The following is a 19,999-nucleotide window of genomic DNA, read 5'->3' on the forward strand; positions in this document are numbered from 1 at the left end:
TAGGCCCTTCTGGACTTGTTAGCTCATTTAATACTTGAAAATTGTTCAAACGTGGAGCCATGGAAGCAGAAAAAAAAAGAGGTCTGGACACGAGGTGCAAGAACAATCTAGAGAGGTGACCTTTAAGCCATACCTCAAAGGACACTAATATTAAACACTGTCTATAATATTGATGTTAAACACAGCTCCAGGTGCCTGTAGAGACCTTCACTCCTCTACTGCATTATCTTAATTAATTTTCTCAGAGCCCCGTGAATAAGATAGGGAGGGCATCATCCCCATTGAACAGAGGAGAAAGTCAAATCGAGGCACAGAGAGGTTAGGCACAGCTACCAAAGGGGCAGAGTAAGTAAGGATCAGAATCCAGGAAGGCAAACCAGTTCCGAACCGTGAGACTGGCCGAGTTATGGAATCCCTCTGAAGCTGAGGGCGATAGCACACAGGGTACAGAATGACAGGAGCCGAACAAAGAGAATCTCTCAGACCCGTGCCTGGCACGGAGTGGACCCCGGAGGATATCTCTCCCCGCCATCCCCTCCCGCGCAGCGCCAGCCGGAGACATTCCTTCAGCCAGCTCCCACTCCCTGAGGCTTGCTGGAAACTGAGGGGGAGACCCTCCGTCCACAGAGCCGACGCTCCGAGGAATGGAGGCGGTGCCAGGGAGGGCGGACAGGGCATCGCAGCCCCCCTCCAACTCCGAGAGAACCCGAGACCACGCCCCCTCGACAGAAGCCACTCCCACTCCAGGCAGAGACCACGCCCTCCCCATGCGACCACGCCCACTGCAGCAAGCCACGCCCCAGTTGTGGCCACGCCCACCACCTGCCTGTCCGGGCGCTCCCGGGTCTCCGCCGCCCTGCGCTCCTGCGCGCGTGGCTGGGGTGCCGGCAGGGGGCGCGCGAGGGGCTCGCAGGGCGGGCGGGCGGGGACCCTGCGGGAGGCGGGATCGGGGACGGCCCTGAGCCTCCCCCTCCCGCCCCCTGCCCGCCCAGTCGGTCCTCTCCGAGCTCCAGCGCCGCGGCGAGGGCTGGCGGTGCCCCCGCGCGCTCCTCCCGCCCGCCCGCCTGCGCGCCCGCTGGCCTGGGGCGCAGCTCCTACCTGTGGAGCCCGGCGGGCGCCCCCTCCTCTCAGGGGTCCGATTGCTTCTCCTCCATCGGACCACCCCCCCCCCCCGCCCGAAATCCGGCCACTCGCGCCCCAGACAGGTGGCGCTGGGACCCGAGACAGGGCGCCAGGCTCGCAGCTGGTGACATGTAGGCGCCCTCGGGTCCAGCCTCGGAACCTGAGCGTCCCCTTGTCCGGAAAGTTTGGGGCTGAGCGCCATGGCCAAGAGCAGCTCCTTGAGTATCCGCGTGGTGGAGGGCCGGGCGCTGCCCGCCAAGGACGTGTGAGTGCCCGGGGCTCCGGGGGCGTGGGCGCGGGGACCCCGAGGGCGGCGTCGGGCAGGCCCGCCTAAGCCAGGGGCTGCCGGGCCCGGCCATCCCCGTGGGAGAGCTGTCCCCGCTCCGGGAAGCAGGTGTCTTTGTTCCGGGATGTACCCCAGGGGGTCTTCCCGAGCTGAGGAGGGGGCTGTAGGGTCTCTTTGTGCGGGCAGGTGCTGGGGGGGGGGGTGGAGCTGTCTTCGGGCCTGGGAGTGGGGTATCCGGGAACCCGTGCTGAGGAGCCCCGAGGGCCCCCATCCAGATGGTCCTCTGTGCAAACAACGTTTAGGCTTGCAGAGCGTCGCCAGGTGGCCTCCTGGGGTCCTTTTGACCCAGAGGCCTGAGCCACCCCCACCCCCACCCCCATGTCTGGTAGCTGTCAGACTAGGGTGACATTTCCGTGGATGTCCAGCTGCCTGAATAGCCACTGCCCTTACTCCCAACCCAGTCACGTGGGAGAGACCCAACTGGGGACACGGGCTCCTCTCCGTTCCTGGCTCGGCTCCCCAGAGCTGAGTCAGCAATTACTGACTCAGCAGAAAAGGGGAGCCCCCCCTCTACCCCCCCAGCCCAGAGCGGGCTCTGGGGATGTCAGCACCTGAGACAGGTGTGGGATCCATGGGAGGAGGCTGGCTGCCTGACCTTGAACCCAATTCTTTTTGAGCCTTGGTTTCCCCTCTGGGCAGTGGGGTTTGGGGGTAGAGCCATTGGATCCTAGCAGCTGAGGGTGGAGGGCCCGTTGGCGCTCACCTGTGCTAAGGTGAGCTGGAAGCCAGAGTCTTGGTCCAGGTTAAGGTTGGGCCTGCAGGGAGGGAGAGGTGTGTGTGTGTGTGTGTGTGTGTGTGTGTGTGTGTGTGTGTCTCCCTCTCCCTTGATTTCAGGAACCTTCTTATCATGGTACCCTGCCAATGGGCCCTTAGGGATTTTAGCCACCCCCTTTCTCAGCAGTCACCCCCAAACAAATATACCTGAAATAAAAACAGAGAGCACCTAGACCAGCTCCCAGACCACCTTCTTTTTGAGGAGTCTCTAGGAATGAGATTATGGAGCTCCATTATCTCCATAATGCAGGGATGGGGACTGTCTGTCTGAGCCCTGTCTTCCATGTGTCCTGGTGGGTGGCTGATGGGGGCAGGACCTGCCCTCACAACCCCCATGCCTCCTGCAAAAGGTTTTGAGTTATATATGGTTCCAGTACCTCTGGGTCATACTTGTGCCCTGCAGTTCCCCAGTCCAGCTAAGAGCAACACCCCAGAGCAAGGGTGCAGAGAGGGGTGTCACTACACCCCAGCCACCGTGCCTCAGTTTCCCTAGCTTCTTCTCCCAGACCCCCTTCTTCCAGAGCATGCTGAGATATCCGGGGGGGGGGGGCGCCTCTGGGATGAGGTGTGTTCTCTGCCCACCCCTCATGTGGGCTGGGATCCTGAGGCCTGGCCAGGTTCACAGCAATGGCCAACAGCGCCAGGAGGCCACAGCCGATGTCAGAGTCCTTCCTACAATTGGCCATCACTGCTGGCAGGCATCCTGGCTCCACCCTCTGTGCAATCTTCCTGATGTCTGCATTTCACAAGTGGGGAAACTGAGGACCAGAGAGACAGTTCCCTAGGATTTGAGCACTGACAGCTTCTCAGAACAAACCAGGCAGGCTGAGGGGCCTCTTTCCCATGCTGCACTGGGGCAGGGGCCGTGGGAGAGGCCAGGCCTGGGAGAAGCCAGTGCCTTCCAGCGCCATGCCACCTTGGCCCCTACCTGATGGGAGCCGGATAAGGGCTTGTGCGTCAGAGCCCAGAGCAGCTCCTGCTGAGCTTGGCTCCCATGAGGGGCCAGGGGCAGGTGGAGGGGCAGTGGGGCTCCTGGGAAGGCTGAGCACCCCGCTCTGGGTGTGTGGGACAGAATCTTGAGCACACACTCCAAGCATCTGTCCACTCAGAACTCATTCCCCTGGGCCAACTCCAGGCTAAGATGGAGGAGAAAGAGGGGTACAGACTGTTCCCCCAAGAAGCTCACAGCTCAGTTGTTCAGGGAGGCAGATGGAAGATGGGAAATGCAGAGAAATGAGGAGTGAGATAATTTCCGGGGCTCAGTGGGTTTGTGTTGCCCTGGCTGGTCCCGAACTCCTGGTTCATGTGATCCTCCTGCCTCAGCCTCTCTGAGAGCTGGAAGCATGGGGTGGGAGCCATGGCTTGCAGGGTTATTTTGAGAGACAGGGGTGGACAGGGAAGCCTCTCTGGGGAGGGGACTTGGGGATGGAGGCTTCAGGGAAGAGGCTGGGATGGACTCAGGGCTGCTATTTTGAAGGGGAGATGGACCTGGCTTTGGTTGCCCAAGAGGACATAGCGTGCATATTGTCGCTTCAGTTTTGAGGTCTGGATCCTCTGTAGGTCCATCCCGCTGAGGCTGGGGGGTCCCCACTCCAGCAGTGACCCTCCCAAGACATCGTGGTATAGAGGCAGGTTGGGGAGTTCCTGGGCAGCCCAGGGGCCATGTCATCATGGCCCCCCTCCTTTTATCCTGCCAGCCCCTGGCAAAACAATGTCTGGACCCATTTACAGCAAAATTGAGGCCGGGAGTTGGGAAGGGAGGTGCAGCCAGCACACTGGGAAGTGGGGGTGGGGGTACTGAAGCTGACCATGGCTTGGGGCTCGCCCTTCCCGGTCCTGTGCCTCTGTGTCCCTCTCTCATGGGTGCCCATGCAGTGACTCCCAACTCCACACGCATTGTGGGAGCCACATCTTCACTGCTGGGCTGACCCTGTGACCCCGGCTAAGGCCCCCTTCCTCCTGGGCCCCAGACTCTCCTGCCAGAACCGTGAGGCAGATTGAGGCTTCTGGCCAGGTTTGCCCTTTCCAGCCCCTCCCTGACTGCCTTATCTTTGCAGGTCTGGAAGCAGTGACCCCTACTGCCTGGTCAAAGTGGACGACGAGGTGGTGGCCAGGTGTGGAGTGGGGGCAGGGGGTGGAGGAGGGGCTCTTCCTAGACCTGGAGAATCCGTGCACAGTGGTGCATGCCTGTAGTCCTGGCATTTGGGAGGCTGAGGCAGGAGGATTGTGAGTGTGCGGCCAAACTGGGCTACTTATCAAGAACTCTGCCAACAATAGCAAAAGATCTGGGGCATGGGGAGGGGCAGTGCCAACCCAGGAAACTTGGAAGGCCTGCAGGTGGCCATTGTGTGTCCTCACCTCTCCCCGAGCAGGCCCACTAGGACTGTCGGTTGCTGTGCCCTAGTAGCCCACCATGCTCCGGATGTCCTCCCTCTCTAGTGACTCAGCCGCCACCAGCTTGTGCCTCCCTCTGTGATTGGCCTCTCGGGGGCTGGCATCTCACGCTTGGCTGGACTGGCTGGTTCCGGGCCTGCTGGGTGCTGCTGGTGCCGGTGTGTGTGTGTGTGTGTGTGTGTGTGTGTGTGTGTGTGTGTGTGTGTGTGTATGCGTGCCTCTCCAGCTGGGCCTACTTGTGCGTGTGTGTGTGTGGGAGAGGGTGGCAGAGCTGGCATGATTGCCCATGTGGTGGGCTCACAGGGCTCCTGTGTGTACCAGTGTGTGTGTATGTGTGTGTGTGCATGCACATGCACACACACGGGCCATCCTGCACGCACACGTGAGCACTTTGCCTGCCTGTGTGGGCGTGGGTGTGAGCCCTGGGGTGGGTGTGGGGCTGGGCATGGCAGGCATGGGGCAGGGCTGGAGCCGCCCCCACAGGCTGGAGGGAGGTGGTGGGCAGGCGGCTGGAGCCCCGGTTCCTATGGAGACGGCAGGATTCAGGATGCTCCTGACGCCAGTTCTGGTCCAGATGGGCGGGGAGCTGGGAGCAGGGAGTCCGCATGGGGGAGAGGTAGGCTGTAGCCCCCCTGGTTGACCTCCACTGTTCCCCCTTGAATCCCCAAGTGCAGGCTGCTCCTGGACCTTCCTGCAGATTGCTTTTCTGGGGGACCTCAGGCTTTGCCCCCCTCTCTGAGCTCTGAGGAGCTGTCAGATCAGGAGGCGGGGAGAAGAAGGGACCTCTGGGTGGGAAAAGGCTTGGTGGGTGGGGGAGAAGAGAGTAGGAGGAATCTTTGAGTATCTGTCTAAAGGTGGAGCCCCTGGGCCAGGTCAGAGGGCACAACCTCTGTGTGTGTGTGTGTATGTGTGTGTATACACCTGAGCTTGTGGACCCTGGCCATCGTGTGGTCTCATCACATCCCATCCTGGCCCTTCCAGTTCCCTCCTGGCCTCTGATGCATTCTTGTTCTTTGAACTGAATGAAGACCAACCCTGCCTCAGGGCCTTTGCACATGCTGTTCCAGCCATCTGGAGCACTTGTCCTCTTTGCCACTCCCCTTTGCCTGCCTCTCCATCAGGAGGCCTTCCTCAGCCCCCAGTCCCACCCAGAGGCACTGAGCTGACCTGACCAGTGGCCTCTCCCAGAGGCCTTGGAAGAATGGAGATGAGTGCTGTGGTGGGTGTGGCTCAGTACCTGTCATCACTGGCGCTGGGATGTGTCTGTGTCATGCTGTGTGGCTGGGTAACTTGTGTTTACACACAGGCATGTGTTTCAAGAAGTCTTTGAGGGCACCCCATGAATGTGGGGTGCACTTGTGTCTCTGGTCTCCCTGGAGTATCTGGATTGTGTGGGTCTGTGTGTCTTTTGTTCGTTCTCCATGTGAGTCTGGCTCCTTGGGCGCATACTGGGGCCTGTGTGTGCACAGGTGTGAGACCTCTGCGTGTGTGCACTGGGGTCTGTGTGTGTCTGTGTCCGGTCCCGGTCAGTGTCGTGAGGTGCCTGTCCCCGAGGGGGATCCATGGGGATCTTGAGTGGCTCAGACTGTCCGTGGGGACGGATCTCGGGATGAGTCCCAGCCCCCTCCTCTCTTGAAGGACAGCGACCGTGTGGCGGAGCCTGAGCCCCTTCTGGGGGGAGGAGTACACGGTGCACTTGCCCCTGGACTTCCACCATCTGGCCTTCTATGTGCTGGACCAGGACACTGTGGGGTGAGTGGGCGGGGCCAGGGTGGAGTGTCGAGGGGGCGGGGCCTGTGACAAGCGGAGCTGGGGAGGAGCGGGGCACCGACGGGCGGGGCAATCTCGGGGCGGGGCTTGAGGCAGTGCTATAGAGGGGCGGGGCGTGCGGTGGGCGGGGCGCTGACGCGTGTGGCGGGCACGGAGGGGCGTGGCCGCGGGGTGGGCAGGGTGTGCAGGCGTGGAAGGAGGGGCGTTGTCCCGGAGCTGAGCACACCCCCGCTGGACGCCGGCCTCGATGCACCCGCAGGTGGCAGGTGGTGGGGTCCCCGGCTCACGGCCTCCCCTTTGCAGGCATGACGACGTCATCGGCAAGATCTCCCTGAGCAAGGAGGCCATCACCGCCGACCCCCGAGGTGGGCCGGGGCCAGTGGCACAGAGCCTTCTGTGGACGGTCATTCCGTTTTCCCTTAGTTCAGGGCTGGTCTAGGGCTCGCTCGGTTCAGGGCCTGGGCGCTGTCCCTGAGTGTTCTCACTCATAGCTCTACCCTGGCTTTGCGTTGGTGAACTGAGGATGCCAGTCTCTTCTTGTATGTGTGCGCTCATGCTGGCTGCACACTGTGTGATCCTCAGGTCCCAGCCTCCTGAGCAGCCAGGATTGGAGGCGTGAGCCCCCAGCGCCTCGCTAATTATGTCATTATTACCACTACTACTACTGTTTTCTGTACTGGGGATTGAACCCAGGGAGGGCCTGGTGCATGCTGTGCCTGTTTAAAATTTATCGCTTTCATGTGTTGTTATTAACTGGCGCTTCTTGGGATGGCATCTTTTATTTCTTTAAATATTTGATGCTGAAAACAAATGGTAACATACGGATAATACCTACAGCCTTCATGGGTCCAGAGGGCCAGTGCTGTGCTGGGCGCTGTTGCTCATGGTGACCTGTTTCCCCGTGTGTGTGGTGAGCGTCGGATGGGCCTGTGGGTCCACGTGCCTCTGTGGCCCAGGCAGAAATGCAAGATCCTGTCCCTGAAATGACTCAGACCCCATTAAAAAATTAGGAAAGATAGACAATTTACAAACAAAGCTGACTCCTGACCGTTCTAGGAGCTGGGAGACATTAGAATATTACCTTCAACTTGTGGAGAGAAGAGAGACAGGCAGACAGAATGCCCGAGATTCTGCAGAGTAGGGATGCTGTATTTCAAGGTGACAAGGGACACACAGCACACAGCTCAGACCATTGGTCTGACCCACTGGGGTCCTGGGCAGAGCCTTCTTGGCCTCCCGATTGCCTTGTTTCTTCCCATTGACTTTATGCTGATAGCAGCCCCAGCATCAGAAGACATGACTCGAAAACAATGTCCACATTGATGAATTTGTAAGCCTGGCGTCTACGCAGCATCAGCGTGTGTGTGTCCCTCAGGCATCGACAGCTGGATCAACCTGAGCCGTGTGGACCCCGATGCGGAGGTGCAGGGTGAGGTCTGCCTGGCAGTGCAGGTCCTGGAGGACGCAGGGGGCCGCTGCCTTCGATGCCACATCCGGCAGGCCAGGTACTGTCAGTCACCAGGGAGGTGGGGGGGTGGGCACGGGCCTGGGCCCCCTCTTCTGTCCAGGGGACTTGTGGACTCCCAGCCAGGATCCCTGCCTGCACAGGGTCCCAGCTCACTAGTTGCATGCTTTGTGGGCAGGGGAGGGGGCAAATCGCAAGTAAGATCTTGTTAGTCCCTTCCCTCCCTGTGATGGGCAACAATGGGCCAACCACTGGGGCTGGATGGCCAGACAGGCCAGTTGGGGGGATACATGAATCAAATTATAATGGACAGGTCCCCTCAGTTCCTCCTGGTTTAAGCAGAACTGTCTGTTTGTGGGTTCATAGAACTGAGATGTACCTTCAGGAATGGCTGGATCCAGGGGTTCAATGAGGAACATGAGACACTGGCTCTATCTTTGACTGTGCTGGTATCATTCTGGGGCTGCATCTCCCCTGGTGGGGGACAAGATGATCCTCACAGCCCATCTGGCATCCTCCAGTGTAGTGTCCTACAACTGCCCATGTCAAGCCATTTCATCCTAAGGTGGATTCTTATGGGCTTTGTCTGGGACACAGGCCTATTTCTGAGCCAATCACATTGATGAGTTACACCTTATTGGTCATTACAGGAGTGGGAGAAGGGACTGGCTTACTGAAGTCACGTGGGCCAAGAGGGCAGGAGAGTGGGCCTTCTGAGGAAAACCTCCAGGAAGACAGGGCAGGGCCAGCAAGGCCCCCAGTGCAGAGGTCCACCAGCAGCTGTCTTGCTCTCCCCTACTTTTCTTGGGGGTCTCCTCCTTCTCCTCAGCCCTCAGCTCCACCTGCTCCTCTCTCCCTGTCTTCCAGCATCTCCCATTCTGTCTTTCTGCCTTTTCTCTCCTCCAGTCCTCACTTCCGGGCCTCTGTGCATCCAGGCAGGGGGGAATCCATTTCTAGCTTTGCTGTGTGACCTTCCTTGCCCTCTCTGAGCCTTGCTTACCACCTATAGATTTCAGTGAGCCCACCCCCACCCCCACCCAAGCTTTGGCCACAGATGGAAGAGGACTGAACCAAGGAGGCTGGGGGGGGGGCACTGGGTGACAGATTCAACATGTGGCCCCCTCCCCACCCAAAGGCAAAGCAGGATCTGCACCAGCAGGACAGGGGCTGATTGCTGTCGCTTAGCAACCACGTTGACTCCTAGGAAACCAAAGTCTGGAATGCTGGCAAAGCTGGGAGGGGAAGAGAGGGGAGGAAGCAGGCAGCCCCTCCTGGTGGTGGGGGGGAGGGGTCTGGATTTGGGGGGGCCTTGAACAGCAGGATGGAGAGGTTCTGTGGAGGTTTTTTGCATTGCCATGGCAATCGGGGTGTGGTCCCTTCTCCTACTTGCTCTTTGTTCCAAGGCGAGGTGTCACGGGTGCGAATGTTTGTTGAACGAATAAAGGAGCGGAGCACTCTCACCTGCCCAGCTCTGCTAAGCCCATTGCACAAGTCGTTCTGTGACCCTTGGCTCTATGAGGTCACTGTGACTTTCCCCATGAGGAAACGGCCGCTCAGAGAGGTCAAGTGATTTTTGGTCCAGCCAGGCAGGCAGAGCCAGGTGCTCCATCCTTTGTCCTAGTCTGCCATCGGGGGCCTCCAGGGACATGGAGGCCCACGTCCCACTCCCTGCTGCCCTCTTCTCCTGCTGGACTTGCTGATGCAGACCTGACCTTTCCATGCCTCAGTTTCCCCATGAAAACATAGGCCGAAGCTCTGGGTTTGGAAGCATGGACGTGGTGATGGGGTCAGCTTGGTCTCCCTCGAGCCCCCTTTTTTTAGGGGGGGGGTCTGGGTTCTCAAGTGTCCTGTGCCCCCTCTCCCCAGGGACCTGGCCCCTCGGGACATCTCTGGCACGTCGGACCCATTTGCACGTGTGTTCTGGGGCAGTCAGAGCTCAGAGACCTCGGTGAGCCGGCCGGCGTGGGGCCCTGGTGGTGGGTGGGCCCTGCTTCCCCGTCGTTTCCCTTGTCATTTCTCTCCCCGCCCCCATTACTCACATGCTGTTTCTTATGCTAGATCATCAAGAAGACCCGGTTCCCACACTGGGACGAGGTGCTGGAGCTGCGGGCCGCGTCGGGGGCCCCCGCCCCGCTGCGCGTGGAGCTCTGGGACTGGGACATGGTGGGCAAGAATGATTTCTTGGGCATGGTGAGCCTCTGCACCCCTCTGTGGTGCCTGTTGCCTCTGGGGAGCAGATGGACAACAAGGCCTTAGCCTCCTGGGCTAGGAGGGGTGGGCGTGCGGGTCCTCGGGCCCTGGCCACCCCCAGATGATGGGGCGTCATCGCCCCACTGAGCACAGTGGGGAAACTGAGGGACTGAATGTGCCAGTGCATTCCTGCCCCGTCCATTGCTGTCTGGCAGAGCTGCACTGGCCTTGCTTTCATGGCAGCCAAGGGGAAGGGGAAACTGAGGCCCAGCTAGGAAAACTGGCTTTCTCAGTGTCCCAGGACTTAGAATAGCACAGCCAGGATTGCGTTCTGGTCTCTCCAGCCCCTCCCGGATCACGGGGTCCCTGTCTCCCCACCTGTAAGGTGGATGTGCGGGGACAGTGGCGGGGTGCCCAGGGCTGGGGTCCTGCAAGGAGGCAAGCTGGAATGAATGAGAGGACCTGTGTGAGTGTGTGTGTGTGTGTCCCACAGGTGGAGCTCATCCCCAGGCCCTGCAGTGTGCACATGTACGTGTGTGTGTACTGCAGGTGGAGTTCCCACCCCAGGCCCTACTGTGTGCACACAAATGTGTGTGTGTGTGTCCTGCGGGTGGAGCTCGTCCCCAGGCCCGGCTGCATGCACACCTGTGTGAGTGTGTGTCCCACAGGTGGAGTTCATCTCCAGGCCCTGCTGTGTGCACACGTGTGTGTGTGTCCCACAGAGAGAGTTCATCCCCAGGCCCTGCTGTGTGCACGTGTGTGTGTCCCACAGGTGGAGCTCGTCCCCCAGGCCCTGCTGTGTGCACACCTGTGTGTGTGTGTGTGTGTCCCACAGGTGGAGTTCCCACCCCAGACCCTGCTGCAGAGGCCCCCCGACGGCTGGTTCCGCCTCCTCCCCTTCCCCAGAGCAGAGGAAGATGCTGGGTAAGAGGCCAAGAGGAGGGGCCTGCGGCTGACCGGTGGGCACCTCGCCAGCTCCCCATGGTGTACTCCATGTGTACAGACGAGCCCGCCCCTCCCATTTGCTCAGCAAGCATGCCAGCTCACACCTGCCCCGTCCATCTGCACATGTGCACACAGGCACGTGCACATGCACGTGTGTGTGTACACACACACACTGTTCCTGTCTGTACCTGTCTTCCCTGCTAATACCTGTCCACACCTGGCTTTACTGTTCACACCCACCCTCTCAAACCTGGCTGTACCATTCACACCTACATGTTCACACCTGGCCATGCCGTTTACACACACGCCTGGCTGTGCCATTCACATCTGCTCACACTATGCAAATCCGGCTACTAGTCATACCTGCTCACACCTGGCTGTACCATTCATACCTGCTCACACCATGCATACCCAACACTAGCATTCACACCTGCTCACACCTGGCTGTACCATGCACGCTAGCCCAGACCTGTCTGTACCATTGATACCTGCTCGCATCTGAGTACATCATGTACACCCACTCATTCCTGCTCACACCTGATTGTGCCACTCACACCTGTGCCAGTGCTTAGTCCATACACATGTGTATGGACTGTTTCTATTTCTGTGCTGGTCTGTTTCTATTTCTGCTGTCAGTGCCCATTTGCCTGGCCCCTGTCCACCCTCCCCAGTGCCCACACCCCTGGCCTGCACACCCACCTCCCCAGGACCCACACCTCAGCTCCCTGCTGTCTCGCCAGGGGGAGCCTGGGTGCCCTGCGGGTGAAGGTGCGCCTGACAGAGGACCGTGTGCTGCCCTCCGCGTGCTACCAGCCTCTGATCGAGCTGCTCGTGGGGTCGGTGTGGGGGCCCGTGGAGGTGGGTGTGCAGGTGGGCTGGGGTGGGAGTTGGAGGTGTATGTGAGGGCGGGCTGGGGTGGGTGTGGGAGTTGGAGGTGTATGTGAGGGCGGGCTGGGGTGGGTGTGGGAGTTGGAGGTGGGTGTGTGGGCGGGCTGGTTCAGTGGGAGGGGGGTGCTGGTGGGTGTGCAGGCAGACTGGCAGTTCTGCAGGCCATGCTGCTCCTGGGTGGAGTGGTGCTGGGTCACCCCTCCAGCATCCTGTCCCCCCGAAGCCCTCTGTGCTGCCCTGGGGAGGCGGGGGGGGTCATCCCTCCAGCGTCCTGTCCCCCCGAAGCCCTCTGTGCTGCCCTGGGGAGGAGGGAGGTCACCCCTCTAGCGTCCTGTCCCAGCCCGCAGGCCGTGCTGCTCCAGGGTGGAGGGGCGCCGGGTCACCTCCCCGACATCCTGTCCCGCTCAGGAGGACACGGCCAGCCCACTGGCCGTGCTGGAGGAGCTGACTTCCGGGGATTGCCGCCAGGACCTGGCCACCAAGCTGGTGAGGCTCTTCCTGGGCCGCGGCCTGGCCGGCCCCTTCCTGGACTACGTCACGCGCCGCGAGGTGGCTCGCACCAGTGAGTTGTCGCCCACTCCCAACGCCACACCCCAGGGCGGGGGTGCACCACAGGCCAAGGACCCCCAGGGGAGGGAGGACGCCTTGGGCTGAAGGAAGAAGGGGCTCCCCCACCGTGGGGCCTCCCCGGGCCGTGCGCCGCATCGCCTCGGCAGCAGGGGCTGTTTTGGCTACTGCTGAGCTGCGTGGCTGCAGGCAGCCTGCTTCACCGCTCTGGGCCTCTGACTCATGCATGGAGTTGGGACCTCTCTGATCCCCCACTTTAGGGGACTGGGTTGAGCTGGGCCCAGCCCTTCTCGCACCCCAGCAAACACAGCCCCTGATCTCCCAGCCGACCCCAATGTCCTCTTCCGCTCCAACTCGCTGGCATCCAAATCCATGGAGCAGTTCATGAAGGTGAGTGGAGGGCGAGGCGGTACCCCTGCCACTGCCTGCCCGGAGGTGGGGCTCCGGGGTCCCGGTGCCCCCGCGGCCCCTGCACCCCCGCGCCCAGCCGCCCCCTGTGGCCCCCACCCGCAGCTCGTGGGCATGCGCTACCTGCACGAAGTGCTGCAGCCGGTCATCAGCCGGGTGTTCGAGGAGAAGAAGTACATGGAGCTCGACCCCTGCAAGATGGACCTGAGCCGCGCCAGGTGCGCAGTGTCGGGGCGAGCTGAGCCTTCCGGGGGGCGGCCCCCTGCGGCCTCGTGGGGCTGGAGAGCCCGGGGAGACGGCACCCTAGCGGGCAGAGCCAGGCTGCTGAGAGCCCAGCAAGACAAGGAAGGGAGGCAGCTTGTCCATGAGCATCTGTGCCATGGAGAGGCTAGGAAGGGGACAGGCAGGGGACCTTTGTGCCAGGACTCGAAGGTGGCAGGGAGCACAGTCAGGTGGAGATTTAGTGGAAGGATGTTGCAGACAGGGGAAAAGGCAAGTGCAAAGGCCCTGCGGTTGGAGCAAGAGTGCCACACCATGCTCTAAAGGCACGGAAGCAGGACCTGGGGTGGTGACTGGCGGGAAGGGAGGGACACTGAGAAGAGGTGACATTTAAGCTGACACGCATGACTGCAGCCGAAGGCTGTGAAATGAGGATGTGCTGGGCTAGGAGCGAGGCCTAGGGGGAGCCAGCGGGGGTCCGGAGCTTGGAGAGGCAGAGATGAGGCTCCGCTGCTCTGCGCAGGAGGATCTCCTTCAAGGGCGTGCCCTCGGAGGAGCAGGTGCGAGAGACCAGCCTGGGGCTGCTGACGGGCTACCTGGGGCCCATCGTGGACGCCATCGTGGGCTCTGTGGGGCGTTGCCCGCTCGCCCTGCGCCTGGCCTTCAAGCAGCTTCGAAGGCGCGTGGAGGAGCGCTTCCCTGGGGCGGAGCACGAGGTAGGCATGGAGGACGATGCCCAGGGTGGGGCAGGAGGCAGGAAGGGGATCGATGCCCTGGGTGGGGCAGGAGGCAGGCGTGTCCCCCCAGGCTCCTGCCCGGGGCGGTAGCAGCTTGTCTGAGGTACTGTAGAGAGGATAGAGATGGCACCTCTGGTTCCCTTGGCCCTGCTTCTCTGGCTCTCCTGGGCTGGTACCGAGGTGCTAAGTGGAACATGGTGAGGACTGGAGGTGGAAGGGGAGGGGGTGCTGGTCCCCACCCTGGAGGCGTCATCACGTCCCTGGAGCCCCCACTGCCACCCCCCAAAAGCAGGCCTGGCTTCTCTTAGCCCACCAGGGCCAAGAGGGGGGTGGTCCAGAGGGGAGGTGACACCGAGGCTGAGGTGAGCCAGGCTGGGGCTGGGGGGACTTGGGGGTCAGGGGAAGGATCTTCCTGTTGCAGGCCCAGCCTCAGTGGGGACCCCTGAGGAGGCTGAGGCGCCCCCAGCTCCGTGCACCCCAGGGCGGGCACTGCCTCTGGTGTGAATGACACCCCAGAATAGACACAGAGCACAGAGCGCCGTCTGGGGCTCAATATAACCCAGCAGGTGTGAGGGGGGATGGGAGTTGGGGGGGCACTGGGAGAGAGCCCCCCCCACACAGAGGAGGGGGGCCAGCCCCGGCTCAGAGCACAGGGCACAGAGCCCGGAAGCCCAGCCAGCACTGAGGAATGGCAGCCCTGGCCTGCTCAGCCTCTGGAGCCTGCCAAGCTGGGCCTCCGGTGGCTTCCCTGAGGTTCTCTGAGGATTCAGTGTGATTGAGGATTGGACGAGTCAGCAGTGAGCTGCTGCTGAACGGCTCTCCTGCCTGTACCTGTGCAGCCTTGGGCAAGTGGCCGTCCCTCTCTGGGGCTCAGCCACCCTCCCTGTAAAATGGGGATGCGTACAGAGCGAAGCATGGGTGCAGAAAATCCTGTCCTGTCCTCCTGGCCTTACCGGACTCCTCTGCTGTGTGGCCTTGAATGAGGAGCTCGGCCTCTTGGAGCTGCGGCTTCTTCATCTGCCACGTAGCCGCCACAATGGCTAAGTCTGATTCTGCAGTATTGATAGTTACCCCATTTTCCAGCTGGAAAAACTGAGGCTCAGGGAAGGGAGACCTCCCTGGCAGGCTAGAATGGCCTGACCCATTTCCTTAGCCCCCTCCTCCCTCCCCCGAGCTCCATCACCCTTAGTCCCTGTGGCCTCAGTTTCCCCAGTGGGAATGAGGCCTTTGTAGCCCCTCACCTGCTGCCGCCACTCTGGCAGGATGTGAAGTACCTGGCCATGAGCGGCTTTCTCTTCCTGCGGTTCTTTGCCCCCGCCATCCTCACCCCGAAGTTGTTTGACCTCCGGGACCACCATGCGGACCCCCAGACTAGCCGTTCCCTGCTGCTGCTTGCCAAGGTGCTGGGTGGGGGGGCTTTGGGGGGCGGGCGGTCCTTTCCCTTTTAGTATGAATTAGGCTGTTCTTAGCAAGGTAAGGTTCTGATGCACAACAGACCCAGGCAGTCCTGGGGGGCAGGGGTGGGTGGGGGGTCTAGGCGGGTAGGATGACAGAATACAGGAGCTGGGGTGCAGATCTCAGAAGGGGAAGGGACAAGCAGGCTGTGCCCAAGGCCCCTGCCAGGCCGGGTTTTCTCCCTCGGAACCCTGGGAGCCGGCCTGGTTCTGGGTGCGCAGAGGGTGGCAGCCAAGGCGGTGACGGTGGCCCCCACCCCGCTCCTCCGCTCCAGGCTGTGCAGAGCATCGGGAACCTGGGCCAGCAGTTGGGCCAGGGCAAGGAGCTGTGGATGGCCCCGCTCCACCCCTTCCTGCTGCAGAGCGTGGCGCGTGTGCGGGACTTCCTGGACCGGCTGGTGGACATGGACGGGGAGGAGGGTGAGTTCCTGGGGCGGGGGTCCTGGCAGGAGCACTCAGGATCTGTCTCCTCCCCAGCTCCTCAGTGCTGAGAATGTGGGCCTGTGGGTCTGGTAGTCAATCAACAAGCATTTCCGGGGAGCAGTGCTAGGTTTCAGAGCCGATGAAGCCTGTGGCTCCCCCCAGAGGACGCCCTCTGTTGACAGGTGTTTATTAACCGTCTAATGTGTGGCACAAATAGGAAGCAGGAGCAGGAAGTGGGGGCTCTGGGGAGGAGTGTTCCAGGCAGGCATCAGCAAGGCAAAGGCCCTGAGGTGAGAGATCGCAGTCAAAGACTGACTGGGGTGGGAGCAAAGGAGAGGTGACGCCAGGCAGGTGAGGCCAGGTGCAGGAGGAGTGGGGCTTGACTTGAAGTGTAGACACTGGCCGTCCATGGAGGCCCCGGCCTGCGGGCAGAGCAGGCAGGTGTGAGCCAGAAGCTCCTTGTCCCTCACCTCCCCGCCTCACTCTCCCATTCCCCAGAGCCGGGAGGCCCCGCCCGGGCCTTGGTCCCGTCCTCGGAGACGGTGCGCGAAGGCTACCTGCTCAAGCGGAAAGAGGAGCCAGGCGGCCTGGCCACGCGCTTCGCCTTCAAGAAGCGCTACTTCTGGCTGAGTGGGGACAGCTTGGCCTATGCCAAGAGTCCTGAGGGGCAGGTGGGGCTCGAGCTGCAGATGGGGGTCCCCAAGGGGAAACTAAGGCCCTGGGTGGGGAGGAGCCATAGAAACCAAACTCTCAGCTGGGTATCTATCATCCCAGCTACTCAGGAGGCTGAGATCTGAGGCTAGAGGTTCAAAGCCAGCCTGGAGCAGGCAAGTCCATGAGACTCTTATCTCCAATAAACATCTCAGAAAAAGCCAGAAGTGGAGCTGTGGCTCAAGTGGTAGAGCGCCAGCCCTGAGCACAAAGAGGCTCAGGGACAGCGCCCAGGCCCTGAGTTCAAGCCCCACAACTGGCGAAAGAAAGAGAAAGCAAGCAAACTCCCTGTGTGGCCAGGAGCAGGTGCACATTTTAGGGGTGACTTTTCCTCCCTAGGGAGGGGAGGAGGGGAGGGGAGAGGCCCGGGGAAGTGGGGTAACTGAGCCCCTGTTCCAGACGCGCGCCTCCATTGCGGTGAGGTGCATCCGGGCGGTGGAGCGCGTGGAGGAGGGCGCCTTCCAGCTGCCGCACGTGATGCAGGTGGTGACGGGGGACGAGGCGGGAGCCCAGCACACCACCTACCTCCAGTGCAAGGTGAGGTGCGGCCAGCATGGGGCTCAGGGTGTTCCTTGGGGGCCCCCCTTCCTGACTGACCACCCTCACCCCGTGCAGAACGTGAATGACCTCAACCAGTGGCTGTCCGCCCTGCGCAAAGCCAGCGCTGCCAACCAGGACAAGCTGGCCGCCTGCCACCCTGGGGCCTTCCGCGGCGGCCGCTGGACCTGCTGCCTGCAGGCGGAGCGTGCAGGTGAGCAGAGCGGCAGCCGCGGTTAGTACCTGCTGCGAACCTGATGCCCGGCCGTACCCAGCCTCCTGCACCTGTCATCCCAGCTGCTCAGGAGGCTGAGACCTGAGGATCACGGTTCAAAGCCCGCCTGGGGCAGGAAAGTCCATGAGACTCTTATCTCCAATAAACTACTCAGAAAAGGCCAGAAATGGCCTCAAGGAGTAGAGTGCTAGCCTTGAGCACAAAGAGGCTCAGGGGCAGCGCCCAGGTTCTGAGTTCAAGCCCTAGGACCGGCACATGAAAATTAAGAGAAAAAGAAAACACAAGAGAGAATGCTAGGATGAGTCGTGATTGCAGGCCAAGGTCACAAATGGCAGGCTGTGGCTTTGGGGATCCCTGGACTGCCTGGGACACGCCCCAGGGTGGAGGCCCACAAGGGCTTCCCGGCGGGGTGCAGGGTGGGAGGGGACACAGCACCCAAGGGCAAGGTGGGCAGGGCCTGGCGGAGCCTGGGCCTGGGGTGCACAGGGTGGGCTGCATGGTGGAAGGGCCCAGGTCCGGGAGCCAGGAACGTGGAGGAGGCAGCGAGGGGTGTAGCCAGCCCTGGAGGCCACAGAGCCGAGGGCTGGAGGCCCGGGGTGGGGGGTGGGGGTGGGGGTGGGCAGAGGGCTCGGCAGGTGGAGGGTGAGCTCTGAGGCCGGTGCAGGGTCAGGATCTCCTGATTAGGCCCCCGTGTGTCCCCTCAGCCGCTGGCTGCAGCCGCACACACTCCGCAGTAACCCTGGGGGATTGGAGCGACCCACTGGACCCCGACGCCGAGACCCAGGCTGTGTACAGGCAACTGCTGCGGGGGCGGGACCAGCTCAGGTGGGTGATGTGCGCGTGCGCACACTGGCGCGCATGCGCACACAGGCAGGTCTGTTGCTGTGACCTGCTGGGCCAGACCACCCAACCCGAGTCGCACCGGTTCATTCTTTGGTATTAGCAGAGCGCCTGGGGCGGTGGGGCAGGCCCGAGGCATCCCTTCCCCTGAGAAGCTGAGCTGGGTCTGGGGTCTCAGTGCCCCCCGAAGCTCCCCGTGGCCCAGGGCACCCCCGTCCCTTCCTGGCCCCAGGGTCACTGGCATCCAGAGCAGATGGCTGTCTCTGGGCACCGGTGCTCACACCTGCAATCCCAGACACTCAGGAGGCTGAGATCTGAGGATCAAGGTTCCAAGACAGCCCAGGCAGAGAAAACTAAGAGACTTTATTTATTTTTTGGTCAGTTATGGGACTCAGGGCCTGGGTGCTATCCCTGAACTTTTTGCTCAAGGCTAGGCTAGCGCTGTACCTCTTTGAGCCACAGCACCACTTCCAAAATGAAGAGACTCTTGTCTCTAACCAGCAAAAAGCTAGAAGTGGAGCTGTGGCTCAAGTGGTAGAGCCACTAGCCTTGAGCGACAAAGTTCAGGAACAGCACCCAGGCTCTGAGTTCAAGCCCCAGGACCAGCACGTTTAAGTGGTACAGGCCTCTCTGCATGCCCCTAAGGGCGGTGGGGGCTAATCCAGGGGCAGAGCTGGTTTTCAGTGCGAGTAACTGTGATCATGAAGCTCTGCGACCTTGCCCCTCGAGTCTCAGAGATAGCATCTGAGAACGGTTGCTGACCACACTCAGCTCGTGTCTGGGCAGGTTATAGGAAGAAGGTAGAGGGTTCGGATCTCAGAGAGCAGCCGAGAATCTCTAGGCAGGCTACTGGGCAGTGAGTCAGAGACCAGATTTGTCTTTTCCAGGATGAAATTCCTGGAGGATCTGAACCCGGATCTGGCTCTGGAGGCCGAAGCTGGGAAGGATCCGGGCATCGCTGACAGTAAGGGACAGGGGCCCTGCCCTCCCCCTCGCAGCCCCACCATGCGTACCCCCTCTCATGCCTGCCTGCCCACCTCCTGATTCCAGGCCCATTTTGGGGTTTTCAGGACATGTGACGAATATGCAGCTTTAGGAAATCAACTGGGCCTGGGGGGCTGGCTGTCCTGGGGCCAGCCTTGTCCCCCCATGACCCGTGTCCCCCCACCCTCCCAGGAGCCCCCCCTGAGGTCCTGGCCCGGCAGAGAGCAGCCGCGGCCCGCCTGCTGCAGGTGCTGGAGGACCTGGACAGAGCCCACGAGGAGTTCCTGCCCCAGCCCTGAGGAAGGCCGCAGCCACCCTGGAACAAAGGGTGGGAGCTCCCGGGGCTCTACCGTGGCCTCTGCGGCTGTTCTCGGTGCCCCAGTCCCGCCAGGGCAGGGAGGCCCACCGCAGGGGCCAGGCCTCACAATGGGCAAGTCTGTGCACTCTGGGATGGATGAGGAGCCTGACTTGTGGACCTGGAGCCTTCCTGTCTCTGAACTCACCTCCTCACTCATGAAGCCGGCCTGGTCTTGAGCTGCTGGATACAGCTGTTCCTGAAATCCCAGTGCCTAGACAGTCTTATTGTCCCTGATAGGTACTAGTGGGCCCAGTTCCTCCTGTTCTCACACCTGTGACCCCCCCCCCATGACCTCACCAATCATCCAGGAGACCCTAACCCCCAAACCTCTGGAACTGGGTGCCTTGAAGCAGAACTGCAGATGGGTGCCAAGTGTGCCAAACTCAGACCCATGGAGCCTGGGAAATGCTGGGCCTGGCTCCGCCCCCCCCCCCCGTGCCTCAGTTTACCTTGTATAAAATGAGAAGGGCGAGAGTGTGGCCATGTGGCTTTCAAACTGGTTTCTGGGTAGCTGGCCCTGAGGTGAAAGCTCTACCTTCCACCCACCTCTTAGGCTGTTTTCTAGAATGTTTCCGGGCCCCACCTGACCATGGGCAGCAGAGTTCTGGGGGAGGAGCTGCCGTTCTCCTGCT

The 19,999-nt window shown here is 61.4% G+C and overlaps 1 protein-coding gene across 1 annotated transcript; it reads left to right on the forward strand.

The window, feature by feature from the left end:
* Positions 1-1,052: 1,052 nt before the first annotated feature.
* On the forward strand, positions 1,053-19,892 carry Rasal1 (RAS protein activator like 1). Its single transcript, XM_048342910.1, has 21 exons — positions 1,053-1,387; positions 4,300-4,356; positions 6,275-6,388; positions 6,710-6,771; positions 7,782-7,911; positions 9,738-9,819; positions 9,930-10,061; positions 10,897-10,985; positions 11,747-11,864; positions 12,303-12,456; positions 12,787-12,851; positions 12,975-13,087; positions 13,612-13,804; positions 15,088-15,225; positions 15,555-15,699; positions 16,201-16,373; positions 16,813-16,950; positions 17,029-17,164; positions 17,890-18,010; positions 18,913-18,989; positions 19,202-19,892. The coding sequence occupies exons 1-21, from the start codon at positions 1,323-1,325 to the stop codon at positions 19,306-19,308; spliced, it is 2,409 nt and encodes an 802-aa protein (XP_048198867.1). The 5' UTR covers positions 1,053-1,322; the 3' UTR covers positions 19,309-19,892.
* The last annotated feature ends 107 nt before the right edge of the window (positions 19,893-19,999 follow it).

The sequence above is a fragment of the Perognathus longimembris genome, chromosome 3, assembly GCF_023159225.1.
Source record: "Perognathus longimembris pacificus isolate PPM17 chromosome 3, ASM2315922v1, whole genome shotgun sequence".
Classification (NCBI taxonomy): Eukaryota; Metazoa; Chordata; class Mammalia; order Rodentia; family Heteromyidae; genus Perognathus; species Perognathus longimembris.

Coding starts and splice junctions, on each gene's coding strand:
- Rasal1 (XM_048342910.1), top strand. CDS start 1,323: ATGGCCAAGAGCAGCTCCTTGAGTATCCGCGTGGTGGAGGGCCGGGCG. Junction 15,226..15,554: donor CCCTGCTGCTGCTTGCCAAG/GTGCTGGGTGGG, acceptor CCTCCGCTCCAG/GCTGTGCAGAGCATCGGGAA. Junction 18,011..18,912: donor CGGGGGCGGGACCAGCTCAG/GTGGGTGATGTG, acceptor TGTCTTTTCCAG/GATGAAATTCCTGGAGGATC.